Source organism: Poecilia latipinna, unplaced genomic scaffold (assembly GCF_001443285.1).
Source record: "Poecilia latipinna isolate Pla-1442-1.1 unplaced genomic scaffold, P_latipinna-1.0 Scaffold1280, whole genome shotgun sequence".
Lineage (NCBI taxonomy): Eukaryota > Metazoa > Chordata > Actinopteri > Cyprinodontiformes > Poeciliidae > Poecilia > Poecilia latipinna.
In genome coordinates this window covers 189,136-204,810 of record NW_015113896.1, presented here as the reverse complement: position 1 = coordinate 204,810, position 15,675 = coordinate 189,136, and the positions used below count along the sequence as shown (strand labels likewise).

The 15,675-nt window shown below is 39.5% G+C and overlaps 1 protein-coding gene across 3 annotated transcripts in view; it reads left to right on the top strand.

Moving 5' to 3' along the window:
* apba2b (amyloid beta (A4) precursor protein-binding, family A, member 2b) overlaps positions 1–15,675 on the top strand; it is a 52,391-nt gene that overhangs the window by 21,728 nt on the left and 14,988 nt on the right. For 2 of the 3 annotated variants that reach the window (XM_015054823.1, XM_015054822.1), the window contains 6 exons: positions 5,511–6,020; positions 6,518–7,572; positions 10,003–10,083; positions 10,939–10,978; positions 11,548–11,693; positions 15,121–15,156. In XM_015054823.1, coding sequence (XP_014910309.1) covers positions 5,531–6,020; positions 6,518–7,572; positions 10,003–10,083; positions 10,939–10,978; positions 11,548–11,693; positions 15,121–15,156 — 1,848 coding nt within the window. In that variant the 5' untranslated portion in view covers positions 5,511–5,530. The remainder of the gene's footprint in view (positions 1–5,510; positions 6,021–6,517; positions 7,573–10,002; positions 10,084–10,938; positions 10,979–11,547; positions 11,694–15,120; positions 15,157–15,675) is intronic. The other variant, XM_015054824.1, reaches the window with a different exon arrangement.

Below are 15,675 nucleotides of genomic sequence, written 5' to 3'. Positions count from 1 at the left end.
TTCTGTTTCTCTCTAATACTTCTGTTTCTCTCTAATACTTCTGTTCCTCATTTACTTGCTATGTTTTTCTCTTCGGTTTTAATACCTAGTTTATCAACATATGTTAAATGAAGTGGACGGATTGCTAGAGCAGTCTCACGCTGATGCTTAATGTTTACAAGATCAGCTGACCCTGACAAAGATGTCGGCTGAATGGCAGCAGTGGTTATTTCATGGATCACAGAATTTTATCATGATTGGTGCCTTTACAAGTCAGAGGCTCACTGTCCCGCTTGGATGTACCCCTAAATTCAATAACATGACTCATTTTTTTTAGGAGGAAAAGATCAACAGGGTACTTTGCATATTTATTATAGTGGCGCACAAACAGAGTGTCAGAAATTTATGGATGGCCATCTTGGTTTTCTGGTCAATCCGCCATTTGGAATGGTTTCCTTCTTTCCCAATTTTCCCTTTCTGTTGGAATACACAGGCAAGTATCTACACAGATATTTTCACTTTTTTGGCATATACACCAAGCAACCATTGTTAGTTACATCTTGTCAACTACTTATTTACACAAATAATGAATCATAAGACACCCACTAAATTCTTTTAAGCATCTGGATTTGCTGTAGACAATTTGAAGTTTAAACCAAGCACCAGAATTGACATCAACGGAGATTAAAGAGACTTTGAACGTGGAATGATTGTTGGTGCCTGAAAGAGTGGTTTAAATATTTCAGAAATTGCTAGTCTGCTGGGATTTTCATTCACAACCATCTGTCATCTGAGATGATGGTGTAATCCCAAGCTTAAGAAGTTCTCATTTTCTGTTTGCTTATATGTCAATTGCCTGCATATTAACTGAATATATACATCTAATATTAGTTGATTACAGAGTCTGAGACTGAAAAATCAACAATATGTTTCGTGAGCAAACTTCTGAGCAGTGACAAACATACATGTAAGTAGGATTAATTTATCCTTATGGTGGTATTGTCTTTAAAAAGCAAAAATTAGGCATGCGTTTTTATTTCTGTTATGCACTGACACCAGTTTAGTGGATGCCATGATATTTTAAGACCCAGTTTATCTGTAAGATCTTAAAAAAACAATACGGGATGAAAAAGAATGCCTAAAAAGGGTAAAGATCAGAAAGAACAATGAAAAAAATATTGGACATAAAAGTTTAACCTTTTGTGTCTTGAAGGTTGGCTGCAGTGCAGTCACGATGCTGTGAATTTTAGCACCAAAGTCAAGTGAAAATCTGGAAAAGGATGAGAAGAAACCACAGCATGGTAAACGGTTCTCATAATTAAAACCAGGCAGAGAGACATTTATTAGTCAGTTGTTCATCTGAAGATAAAAATGTTTTGCTGCATTCCTCTTGGTATGGGACTTTTAGATTGTAAGTTGCTTTATTGATAAACTTGGGGGGAAAATGAACTATGCTGGTCCATCTTTTTCAATAAGCCTCCTCTATCTCTTTTCCTCCACTTTAAATCCATGGAAAGTGATGGTGAACTATGTTTCAGCAAAAACATGCTGTATAATATGATAGCAAGTGTAGTTTTTTTTTCCCCATCGACATTATACAACGATTAATTTGGACAAAAAGAAAATAGAAAGTGTGTTTTGCTGTATTTTCTACTTAATCTTCACCCTCAGTTATTTCTTCTTTCATTTATTGTGCTTTGGCTGTCTCTTGTTCAAGGCTGACTGTCTTTCAGCGGCGTGATCAGAGGTCATGGCTTAATATTCCAGGCAGAGAGACATCAGTATTCCCGAGGTCCACACTCTAACTGAGCCATCTGCTGCTTCCGAATTGCTTCTCTCGTCCTCTGTCTGCTCCTCAGCCCAGCTTTTTAAGCTCACACACATTCTCAGTGCAGAAATATGCAAATATGCACACATGTACACACATACAATGCATGTGTCTGCAAAAATAGGAAAGCATGTAAAGGTAATTCAAAGCTTTATCGAATGCTTGCCGGTGCATTTTCCTGCAGACGTGAAGAGGGCCCCAGCAACTGCTCCCCGACTGTGGCTGGAAACACACAAATGAGAAATACTCAAGGCAACACCGGTGTGCAGCTGTTGCTGCCTGTTTGTGCTTGTGTAGTTTCCAAGCCCTTTTTGGTGATGAAGGTAGCAGCTCGCATGAGTGCTAACATATCGGAGGATTTGTATGGCAGGCAGATACTTATTAGAAGTAGAAATAAAGGTATAGAGATGGAACCAACTGCATTTTATTTTTCCTTTTGCCTTCATCTCCTTCTTAAGTCCATTTTTATTCAAGTATAAAGGAGCTCAGATGGTGCTCCTATAAATATCAGCCACAAAGCAGTTTTACAGCTTGTTGCAGAGTTTTTCTTTTATATAGTTTTTTTTTTCTTACTTGCAAATAAAGAGGACCTAGCCTAAATAGGCTGATTGGAGAAATTAACCGTCTCCCATCCCAACAGTTTTATGACAGTATTTAAAAAGCATTATTTATGCAGGTGATAAAATTGACAAAAAAAATGTAAAAAGTACAAATGTAAAAGTAAAAGGGATATATATTCTATCAAGCTTAGAAATAAAGTGTGATAGGTTAATAATTTGATTAAATAAAAAGTTGAGAGTTGCTGTGGTACAGGGATAAAGCATGTTACCCATGAGGCCTCAGTCCTCCATGCAGCCATAAACGTAGGTTTGAGTCCCTTTACTGCATGTCTTCCCCCATTTTCCTGTCAATTCATTATCAAATAAAGACTGCTAGATCAAAAAATATCCTTAAAAAAGTTTCTCAAATGTTAAAGCACTCAGGCATAAATAATACTCTCCATAAAAAACTTTTATTTGCAGATGTGGTGGTTGGAGAAATCAACCTTCTCTCATCCCATGATATGAAACAGTGTTATGGCAGTATTTAAAAAGCATTTTTTTATATTATGCGGGTGATAAAATTGACAAAAAATGTAAAAAAAATAAAAATGCAAAACTAAAAGGGATATATATTCTATAATCTTAGAAATAAAATGCAATAGTGTAATGAATAAATAAATAAATAAAATAAATAAATTAAATAAAAAAGAAAGACTGTAGTCATTATTGTGAACCACAGTGAAATAGCATTTAGCAAGACAGACAAAACAGCTAATTAGTTTTCTGTCACTGATCTCAGAATAAACTGAGAATGAAACTATTTCTGCTGTTCCTGTGAAGTTCTCTTGTCATCTCGCTTTTTGTTTTCCGCTTGTCAAAAAAGAAGAAAAAGGAAAACGATATGTACCACGTGTGCTTTTGTTTTAAAACTCTAAAAAGGAAGAAAACTGCAGTGCTTTGAACTGCAGTCTAAAAGTGTGTAAAATCTGTTTGTGTGTAGCTGAATCTGGAACAAAAAAGAAAACTCATAAGTTTCTCGTTGTTTATTAAAGCTGTTCAGCAATTGTTCATGGATGTAATATGCAGCTGCCTTGGGGATAAAATTTAAGTTGCTGCAGTGATCTATGATATGCAATCTCATTTTTAATCCAAGAAAGAGTGGGAGTGTGAGCTTGAGAGTCGAAGTAGGGTAGGAAATCACAATAAAAACTGTGGAAGTATTTGTATCGGGCTGTTTGAAACCAGAGGCGGCTGCTTGTTTGGCAAAGAAGATTTAAAATCGTAAATTCGAGAGTACACCCTCTCTCTTTAACCACAGATGTAAGTCATGCAGTAATTCCATCTAAATCTGCCACAATAGGAATAAACCAGCAGGACAGATCTCCCACATGTCTTGTGATGGTGGTATTATAGTCTATTTATGAATACATTCAAATATATTAGCAAAAGCAGAAATCTGAAATACATGTAATGCAAAGCAGATTTAGAAAATGCCACTTGGATGAGAACCTAAAAATCACACAAAATAAACAAAAACATAAAGCTGTTGTATGAATTTGTAAGATAGCAACAGTCTGTAGCACTGTAGTGATTATGCGTTACTCTTAAAAACCCAGAAGCCAACAAAGAGGATGTCAAAGGTTATCATTCCCCAGAGGATGCAGTTACCCCTAGTTACCAATCCTGACTCTGAGCTTTAGGGAATCATTAGGGGTGGGGCTGAGCTCTTAGCTGATGGAGCCGGTTTATAGTATGAGGATAAAGAGAGGGTGGAGTCACAGAGGTGCATGCTGTGTGGCAGCCAGAGGGGGAGGGGTGGAGCAAGGAGAAACATGAGGGAGGAAAAGCAGGGGTGCTCTTATTACAGCAAATCACAGACCTATTGTGTATCACATCCCAGCTCCAGGTAAGACATGCAGTCACTGCATCAAATGGTAGACAGTGCACATTATGAGGCTATAAGTTTATGTATCCTGAATACGGAGAGGTTGAAAAGCTAAAGCGAGGTGCTTAAAATGTTAAAAACATGTTGCTTTATTTCATCAGGTGTTCTCGTGTGTCCGTGTCGTCAGGAAGCTTTGTATTGGGGGGCCGGAACTCGACATGCATGTGTTTTATGAGGAACTTGAAACTGCGTGGATAGATGAAAATCTGCAGTCTTCCTGTCTGTTTTAGGCACATATTTCCAGGCATGTTGAGAAAATCTAATCAACTGTTTTAATCGCTGGAAATGGGAGACATGGTTCAGATGAAGGGAAAAGAATAGAGCGGCAACAGCAGCTCTCTCTGAGGGCAGTCGTTCATGACAACCTAATGACACAGCAGAGAGAGGAAGCTGACAAAACAGATGAGAGTAAAGTAAAATGTTTTAAGCTTGATAATGGAAGGCAATTGAACTTGTATCTATAAATTAATATATTCTGAAAGGACATTTCTTTATGAATTTTGCTTTTATTTTAAATTGATTGTTGTCTTATTGTTTGTTTTAAAACTTATCATATTTGGATAAAATAAGCTGGTCAAAACAGTATAATCAGTAATATTCCTTATACATTTGTAAGCTCTATTTTTTTCCATATTTTAATAACACCAATTTGGGATGTGACTACTTTTTCTTCATTTTTCTTTTTATGCTCAAATTTAAGAGTCCAAGACAGAAATAAATCTTGAAACTGTGTAAACCTAATTGCAAAAGATTATTCAGCCATGCGACGACAGAAAGACAAGGTTACTCAGAAGATTCTGAACATTTGTAGATGCTCTGTTTACTTTTAAAAAGCTTAGAGTGAGTGACACTCACTGACTGAGCTTACTACTGAGAATTAGAAAGACAGAATTATGCTAAATCGGCTCAGGATGTTGCTCAAAATGTGCATGAAGTGCAGAAGAATGAGCCATGCTTTTTTTTTTTTTTTTTTTTTTGTAGGAATGCATCAAATTCCCAGGCAGCATAAATAGGGTAAATATAGAGAAAGAGAATAAAATACGGATTTATTTTCTGGACAAAGAGCACTTGGATTATTGATTTTTTTAATTTTTTTATTTCTTGTTTTAGAAAGTATCAAATGTAATTTTATTATTACTTTTATATTAGTACTTTTGCTTTTAACATCATTTGACATCGCTCAGGCCGTGTTTCTTTGTGTTTCTCTGTCTCGTAGGTTCAGATCAATAACAATGCATGGCTTGTAGGCCACCAATCATGGCCCAAAGGAAGAGGCCTGGGACCAGCGGGGGAAACAGCATGTCTGGTCCCGGCCCTGCCTCCTGTCCCGCCCCTCGTCCCTCAGAGTCATGTGACCTGAAAGCCCCGCCAGCACGGCAGCGTCCACTACGCTACCACAAAGAGCCTCACAATCCAAAACATCAACCTCACTCCTGCAGCACCCAATATTCCTCTCCCAAGCCTCCTGACGTGGGCCGCGGTCATCCAGAAGAAGATGCAGATGCAGATGTTGACATGAAGCAGTACAGCAACCAAGATGTTGACTCTCAGCTTGAGAATCAAAGGCCAGCAACGCCGTCCACGCCTGAGCATGACCCTCATGAGGGGGAGGAGCACAACGACCACGATCAAGCAGACTTTCATGGCGATGCCGACAGTCTGGATGACGACTCCAGCTCCGACTATATCAACAATACCTCAGAGGATGAGGAAGACTATGACGATGGTGAGTGTCCCATGAGCCATCTTTCTGAGAGAACAGGGTATTGATAAAGACTTTAACCTGTCTGTCACGAGAGGACCCAAATTTGGGTCCTCTCGTGACAGGGGGGTCAAACTCCAGTCCTCAAGGGCCGCCGGCCTGCAACTTTTAGATGTGCCTCTGCTGCACCACACCTGAAAAGAATAATTGGGTCATTAGCAAGGCTCAGGAGAACCGATCTACACAGGGAGGAGGTAATTAAGCCATTTCATTCCACTGTTTTTTACCTGTGGCACATCTAAACACTGCAGGACAGCGGCCCTTGAGGACTGGAGTTTGACACCCCTGTCATTGTGAATGACAACCTGAGACCAACAGGTTAAAAGGTTCTATACAGGAGTGGAGTGGAGTTCGGAGTGGAGTTAATATGAGACATCATCTGTAACAGTGATTCAAGAATGCTTCTGATTTTTAAAGAAATTAATCAATAACTTTCTGTTTCCGATTGTTAACCTCCCCAGGACTAGCAGAGGAAGATGAGGGAGTCACTTACTACATTCGCTACTGCCCTGAGGATGACAGCTACCTGGAGGGAATGGACTGCAACAGTCAGGGAGACTGTAACCACAGTCACAGCCAGGGCAACTGCTCTGGTACCATTCAGCAACATGGATCCCATGCTAGTGAATGCCAGGAAGCTGAGGAAGGATGGACAGAGGAAGGAGAGGAGGAGGCCGAGGGAGAGTTGAGGGAGGAAGAATGGGTTGAAGATGACGAAGGAGAAGAGGCAGCGAGAGAGGAGTGGCAAGAAGAGGAAGAAGAAGTGGTGGAGGAATGGAGAGAGGAAAATGAGGAGGTGCAAGAGGAATGGATAGAGGAGGGCCAGGTGAGCCAGGAGCAGTGGGCAGAACGAGAAAGGCACAGGGTGGAGGAGTGGGGTGAGGGAGAAGGAGAGGTCCGCTGTGAGGTGGTGGAGCAAGATCCCGATGAACAGATTTACAATGGGAGACCAGAACCCATATTGGACCATCACCATCACCACCAGCCTCCGATGCAAGACACACACCACACCCAGCGACATGATCGAGAGGAGGGGGAAGAGGCAGAGAGTGAGGAGGGCTGTCCAAATGAAGAAGAAGATGAAGAAGCCGACGAGAAGGAGAGACATGGAAGAGCTTACACCGGAGACTATTTCCCACCTGAAGACAATGGGAACTCCGTGCGAGTCTCCCCATACCGCAGCCGTAAGGTGCTGGTGGTGGAGGGGGAGACAGGGGAAGAGGCAGAGGAGGACATTGACCAAATTGTTGCTGAGATCAAGATGAGCATGAGTATGGGGAGTCTAAGCAGTGGCACCGACCAAAGCCCAGAGGAGCTGGCACAGGACCCTGTACCAAGTGACTATCCTCACTCTAAGCCTGAGGCTGCATCCTATCCACCAGTTCACCACCGTCACGACAGTAGACCCAAGTCCCTCAACATCCCTTCCATGCACCACAACAACCCTGACCTCCAGCGGGGCATCAAGGCCCACCCACGCACTCCGGAAGATAGACAAAGATGGGCTCAAGAGCAGGTAAGTTTCTGAAACCGTTAACTGGTGATCATCTAAACCAAACAGGTTGGAGCTAAATTATAGCTCTTTTTTTCTACATTTAGACAGGCATTGTTTGAATTGGTGTATTAAGTTAGTCTAAAGCATGGAAATGGTGCAATATTTAAAATGTTTGTGGTAAAGAGCTGAAAATGAGTAGTAAGTGACATGAACAGTTGCAGCCATCTCTTTACCTCCACCTTATTTCTTTCCAACCTGTAGATAAAGAGACACTCAGACTCAGGATAGACTCAACGACATGTAGAGTTGCCATCCTTTAAAAAGTCAAATGGTTAAAAAAAAAGAGGAAGGACTTTCTGGTGAGCAGCGAGCTGATAAACACCTGCTCCGCCATGTGCACACATACTCATGTCCTCATGCTTTTGCACTCAGCGTCTCATTTGTAGTGCAGAAGTGGGTCAGCGGAACGAGATAAAATTGGAAAAATGCTCACTATGCGGCAAATTCAGATGACTCTCGGCCTTGTGGAGATCATTTGGTCATTTCATCTTCTGTAATCGAATAAAACGTTCTGTATGCTGACTCACTGTGGCCTTCAACTGAACCTGGGAAACGGTAAATTTGATTAGAATATGACTGTGCAGCTTTGAGTCAAAACGTTTCGTTTAACAGCGAAACGGAGAAAAATCTTGTTGGAAGTCATCTACGCCCAAACCACTAAGCACAGAACTGTATGTTGCATCTTTAAAAATGAACATTATAACTGTAATAGTCAATGTGTTATTTTTGCAAAGCTGGAATCATCGTTGCCAATTAGACTGTGTGTAAAACTTTAGTTTTAAATTGTGCTAAAAACATTTTTCCCCCAGTCAAATTGGATACAAACATTTTTCTAATCTTTAACGATCCACTCAAACCACAGCTTTATTTGCTTCTGTTATTTTTGTTTTGTCTAAAATAAGAATATTTGTTCAGTTATCTGAGGGACATATTTTGTTCCTGCAAGATTATGGCATTTAAAATAATAATTAAAAAAACCCTCATTTGACTCTTTGTTTATGCGATATTGGCTGTTTTATTAGCAGTTTCTGTTTTATTTGATTTGTATGTCATCATTGTAGTATTTTTTTATGATTTGCTGCTTATGAAACAATTCCTGAAAAAGGCATTGTTTGGACAGGAATATCTGTCAGTCTAATGCATGGTAATAGGTACTAGATTTCTAATGATTGTGGTGAACAGCTAAAAACAAGTTGCAAATGACATTTGCATTTCTCCAGAAGTCAAAGAATGTAGATGAAACCTTTCTCCTCCCCCCACCTTAGCTAGAGATTTACTGTGTTTTTACTTATCTCCCAGACCTAAACAAAAGCACACATATTCAGGATGGACTCAAATTTACTGACTCTTTACAGCCCACATTTAATATCAGGGTTTGAAGGGTTAACATGATGCCATTCATCTGTTTGTCCGTACATTGTATCCACTCATTCTAGCCGGATCACAGGAGGCCGGTGTCTGTCTCAAGCGATCTGATGAAATTCAGATTGATGAAATTCCCACGTTGTGCGTTTGGGATTTATTTGAACAAATGTAGTTTTGTACTGTATAGCGTTGCATTTAGCATTCCGCCCTACCAAACAACGACAACACGAAGCTCATTAATGTAATGTGTGTTTGCACTACAGAGTCGGGCACCATGATGAATACTGATCAGTTAACTCTCTTCTAAAGGAGGACACACAGACTCACAACAACGTGTGCTGCTTGTCTGAATTTCCCTATTTCCGCTGCTCTGAGGAGGAGGGTTTAAACAGCAGAGGCTTTTTATTTCACTCTTAACGCCAGTGAAATTAAATGAGCAGCGAGGGACTGCTAAATTGTGCTTCTTCTAATTTTTTTTTTCTTTTGTGTTCTGATTGTGCACACAAATTGAACACAGTGGAACATCATTAAAGATGTTCCACTTGGTTAAATACTTCTCCCAGTACGGCTTTATCCGTGTTCCAATGGAGAAAATAAAAAAAACACATTTTCCCCTTCATTCATAAGCACATTTATACATTTATATTGTCAGGGAGCATCGTTACTATAAAACACAGAAAGGCAAATCATCTGCCTTAACATTTTCTAGTCTTTACGTTATATTGTTGATTTTGAATGTAGCAGCGCAGAGCTTCTACATCTGGTTTAAGATGTGAGGAAACACAGTCAACTTTAAAGCCAATGTTTCATCGGTAAAATGGTTTGAAACTTCTGAAGTCTAAGTGTTCAAATGAAACAACCCATCGTATTTAAAAATACATATAATCAGGTTCCTCCAACTCAAAGCGCTGCTGCCTACCTAACAGAAGAAGCAGAGAGATGTTAATTCTGTATCATATCTTTCCTCCTCCGTTCTGCTCTGACGCCTTTGCTGTTGCACCTGTTTGTTCTGTGTTTACCTAACAGGTAAATAACGGTCCAGAGCAACCTAGAAAACAGCAGCGCTCCGACCTCAATGTTCCCTTGGAGAACAACAATGTACCAGAGGTAAGATGCTGCTGAATATCTAAAAACAGCTGCTACATTCCCCCTTTAGTTTTTATGCACGACTTTCGTAAGAACGGTTGTTATTTTATACAATATATATATATGTGTGCAAATGTGTGTGACTAAATGAGCAGCTGTGTAATTACAACCAGTACTCGTGTCTGGTGCCCGCGGCATGATGGCCTTGTACAAATTGAACTTGTGTTTGTGGTTTTATTCATGAATATTTTGACTCATGTGGCTCTTTTTGCAATTTAGTGAAGCTTTCTGAGCAATGCAGTGATCTGGTAGATGCAGGGACATTATGGTTTGACATTCAGAAATCAAGATTCCTTCATATTTCCACTTTCTTTCCTGCCACATCATCATCAGTCTGGAATGACGTATTTGCACATATTTATTCATGACTATTTCTTCACTACTTATGGGAACAGCACTGAATAAATAACAGAGAGGATAATAATTGCACAACCATAAGTGAGGGTTTCAGCAAAATCTGAACTGAAATGTGTCTAGTTCTAAGAAAGTAAGTGTTGTCCAACATGGCAGGTTTATTATGTTATTTGAATTTGAGTTAATTTATTGTAACTTATTTAAAGAAATGGGGTAGTATACTTTAAAGCAGAAAAAAAGTGATATAGAAGCAACTCGTTAGTAAAACTATATTGTCAGTATATGTCTTTAAGTGAAACTGATTGTGATAAAAAGATTTGTTTTTAAAGTAGATTGAGAAATCCTGAAATCTTGCAGGACTTAAAAGTATTAAATATTACTGCAAAACATGGAAAAGTGTAACTCAAAGCCACAGGTGATGAATTATTATTTTTATTTTTATATCCTATTTCTGTCTTTCAGCCAGCAAAGAAAGTTGCATCCTTCCCCAGCTTTGTTGATGGTGAGTTATTCTGCTTCCTAATAAGCCCAATGTACTACAATCATACTAAACAACTCCAATAGGGATTCTTTCAGTGTGTCTTTCACTGACTTTTGATCTCTAGCCTTGGGATCAAAAGTTTACAATGTTAAGGCCTTAGTTAATAGTTTTCACTGTTAAATAGTAAGTTTATTTCGCTTTGATTTTTATGCGGTAAAGTCTTCACAGTGCCCTGTTACAATCATATTAAAACTATATCATAATAGTGTATTTCTGTGAAATGGAAGGAAAGAAGTCTATAGAACCAATAAAATGCTAATTTTTTGTGGATCTAAAAAAGTGTGTTTGAATACCTCTGCAAGGCATTAAAAAAAAAAAAAAGCATGTTTTAAGATCAAAACGACGCCACTAAATGATTTAAGGTTTGGCAAATCCAGTCTACCATCTCCAGACCTTAAGAGCAACATCTCTATTTTTAACAAGGCTCAGAGAACCCAGTGATTACAGTACCTTCTGCAAGGCACACGCAGCTTCAGTCAAAACATCATCTGTCTGTGTTTGCTCCATCTGTTCATCACTTGTCCTCTCAGTCCCTGGACCCTGCGAGCCAGAAGACCTGATTGATGGCATTATCTTTGCTGCTAACTACCTGGGCTCCACCCAGCTGCTGTCTGAGAGGAACCCCTCCAAGAACATCCGCATGATGCAGGCGCAAGAAGCCGTCAGCAGGGTCAAGGTACCAAAGACAACATTCTGTCACATGCACCAATCCTGACGTAAATAGTGCTTACTGTACTGTAAAGTCATAAAAAAAATGTTCTCCAATAAAAACTTACATATTTAATATGTGAAAAACAGAACAGTAAATTGAACTCTGAAATTCAAACTACCGTAAGTCATTTAGGCCCAGAAAGTTAACTAAGGTTCAGGTTTTTTTTAAGATAAATGATTCTGGTTGTTCTATGATCTGTGAAGAGAGCATACACGTCCACAAGGAGAACATGCAAACTCCATGCGGTTTGACCCCTCGCTGGGATGTTCTTGCTGCAAGGGAAGATCAAGCTGCACCTCTGTGCGGTCCGTGTTAATATTTCCCTTTGTGTGACCCACTCCTCTGCTGTGTTGAGATCGTGGTCTTCAAGGACAGGTTTAGAAAAATAGGATGGTAGGTAAAGTGCCTCTTTGGGCTGCCGAGTTGCTTTATTCGTCTGTCCTGTTGAGCTGTTGGGTAACATCGACTGAAAAACGTCTTTCTCTCGAGAAAACACAGACGTCTTTATTTCCCGGCTATACTTGGGGTTCCTGTGCCAGGTGACTTATTTCACTAAAGAGCAATGTCGTGAGAAGATTCATGAGAGGATATTTGTCCAAATGCTTTGATGCTTCGAAGTTTCAACTCCCTAACGAATGGATCTGAGCTCCCTCTCGTGTGAACACAACCATGGATGCCTTCCTAAATATTGGATGAACTCTTGTGCAACTATCCGCTTTTAGAAACTGACATAATGCCACCAAGATCTGCTGTGGAGGGGTGAACTTATCTGTTCTGGATATGTTTTAAGAATAAAGTTCAAGGACAAGTTCAGAATTACAGTGATTAAAGCCATTAAGTTTTCTCCAAAATAAATTGTAGCTTAGCAGACGGTGTTTAACATTTGTAAAATTCAAGGTTTTTAGTTCTGCGAGATTGGGCAGCTTTGCTGCTGGATGTTCCTTAATCCTGTTCACCAGTTCCTTGAACTTCATCAGTGAACTCAGTCACACAGGCTTCATTCATGCTTATTTTCTTCAGATCAATCTGAGGAAGCAATCGGTTAGTGCACTGAAGTTCTGCCGAAGCTCCCCGAAGCAAGGAACGGAGGAGAACATTTTGGCAGGTGTATTGTTGTAGCTCATTTATGCAGATCCTGTTTGCCTGACATTCACTCCGTTTGATGTAATATTTATGAAGCTTCATCCCCACCCCTACCTTCGACTACTTCCTGCTGTCGACCCCCTGCCGAACTGCTCAGCGCCTCAGTAGATGTTGCTGAGAGCCTTACATCTCTTGTGTTGCATGTGAGCTGATGAAACTTCCTAAAATAATAATAGAAAATCTTCTTGCTCTTTGCTATGACTTTTGCTATCTTTGTAGTTCGAGGTTTGGAATATTTTAATGCAGAGATATCTGGTTGTTTTTATATAAATGTTGAATTGAATGTCATATCGCCTTGCCAAACTCTTCATGCCGCTTATACTTTTCCACATTTCGTCACATTACAACCATAAACTTCAGCGTTCTTTGATGTCTGTGATACATGCATACTTGTAAAATGAAAGGAAAGCAGTACGTTGTTGCTAATATGGGTAACACTTTATTTGAAGGGGGTTGAATAAGACTGACATGACACTGTCATAAACATGACATAACACCTGTCATGAACATGAAAAAGCCTTCATGAATATTTATGACTGTTGTCATAAAGCGTCATTCGGTAAATTATGACACTTTTAATACAAAGTTGACATTATTCAAAATGTCTTTGTTATGACAACTTGACATTAACCAAGAAATCATTACCGATATAAATTTGTTATAAAAGTATTACTGATTGCACTTTAAAAATTAGGTAACATTATGTTATTAAAGGTAAAGTTTAAACATTTCATTGTTTACAAATCTAAACAATGAAATATTTGCCCGGTCCTTTTTTGCATCGCAGCTGAAGCTAAGTCAGACTGGATGACGAGCACGTGAAGATCAACTTTTAAGTCTTTAAGTAACTAATTTCAACTAATGTTTATGCTTTGATCACATGCAACTTGTGTGTCAACTCTTTTGCAGCCACTACCAGGTGTTTTTGGCAGAATTTAGCTTCAGCCATCTTTCCATCAACTCTGACCAGCTTTGCTGTCTCAGCTGAAGGCAAAAGCCGACCCACAGTCCTGCCTCCTTCATGGTTCACTAACCCGACCTTACTTTAAATTTGACATGTTTGTTGGGTTCCTTGGTTTTCCCTATGTTGCTTGTTTCCCTACTTTTCTTTGACAATTCTTTACAGAACAACTATATTTACCCTGAGATTACTTGATTCAGAGTAAGACTCTTTTTACAAATTAATTCATATGAATTTTATATTAGTGTGTCAGAGTAATGGGGTAAAATACAAATGCACACCACAATTCACAGGTTTCTATTTGGGAAAAACAATTTTAAGCCATGTATTATTTCTCCTCCACTTCTCAATCATCCACCACCTGGAGTTGATCCGTCTCACAAAGTTCCAGTGAAATACATCAGAACTTGTGGTTTTAAAGTGACAAATGTGCAAAAGCTCTTAAGGTGTATACATGCTTGAACCGCAGCTAGAGATGTTGAAACATTAAAAACTGGTTCATTTAATAATTGTAATAAAAAAAAGAAAACTGTAGGGCTCATTGCTTTAATGTATTATTTTCCGGCTAGACCCATAAACATTAGTTTCTAAGTGCCTTTAAACTGTTTGGTTGCACCCTATTTTTAGTGCAGCCAAAAGAAACAAACCCCTGGCATTCAGTAAATCCTCTCACGACCTAATCTTCTCTATTTTTTCTAGATTTGATGTTGATTTCTGTCCTGCTCGTATTATTCCGTCTTTGAGGTCTAAGAGCTGAGTCCACTGGAATAAAGCATTTTGAAATCTTCACAGTGCCTCTAATTGGTTTTGAAATGGCGCTATCCTATTGGCCAGTGTGTTTTGTTGGTAAATTACTTGACCAGAAAAGTGGGGGATGAATCATCCACAGTTGCTGAAACCAATCAGATAGAACTTTGTCGCAATTTAGAAACAGGTCCTATTTATAGCTGCTTGTTTTTAATATGCTGTGTTTACAAGAGAAGAAGCGATTATCACCCTGTGTAATTACTGTTTTGATTTGTATCTGATAACCAACACTGTGCTGTGCACGCACACGCATACATGCGCTCGACACAGTCATACACGCCTCTTCTGTCTCCGTCACGCTCCCTGTTTGTTAGAACAACGTGTGTTTTGGGGCTTTACTGTCTTACCCGTATTTTCTTTATAACCCTCCTTTATGTCCTCCTTCTCTTCCTCCTGTTCTCTGTGCTCCTGTTATCTGCTGACCTTGTCCCGTCCCAACGCCTGCCTTCCTGCCTGCCTGCCTGCTTGCCTTCCTGCCAGAGGGTTCAGAAGGCCGCCAAAATCAAGAAAAAGGCGGTGTGTAATAAACAGAGCACAAGGAAGAGCCTCTGGTCACTCTCCTTCCACTGTCACTTTTTTTCTTTTCCATTGCACTTTCGCTTGTCTGTGTGTGTGTGTCCTCTTTCACCTCTGTCTCACGGGCCTCATGAAAGAAATTGTTGCACAGAGCTCAACAATTTTTGGCCAAGTTCACGTTTTGTCATTCATTCGTTTACACATTCAGCCGAGTGTAAAGGTGGTTTTGCTCTCCAGTCTGGGATTCTTATAAAAACTTTGAAGCCTTTTCTGCTAAATATTTTTACAAAAAATGTATGAAAAGGATCACAGGTCTTCATTTTAATAATATAGAACAACTGCAGTGATGTGTGATTACATAGTAAGAGAACCAGGACATAACTCTAAATAATTGTCCGACTGCGTACTGTATTCATATAAGAGGATCTTCAGAAACCGAACAGGCTTTGTGATGTTGCTTCGGAAATTTGGTGGGATTGACTTGCTTCTACTCTCTACAAGTGTAATATTTTCTGAAGC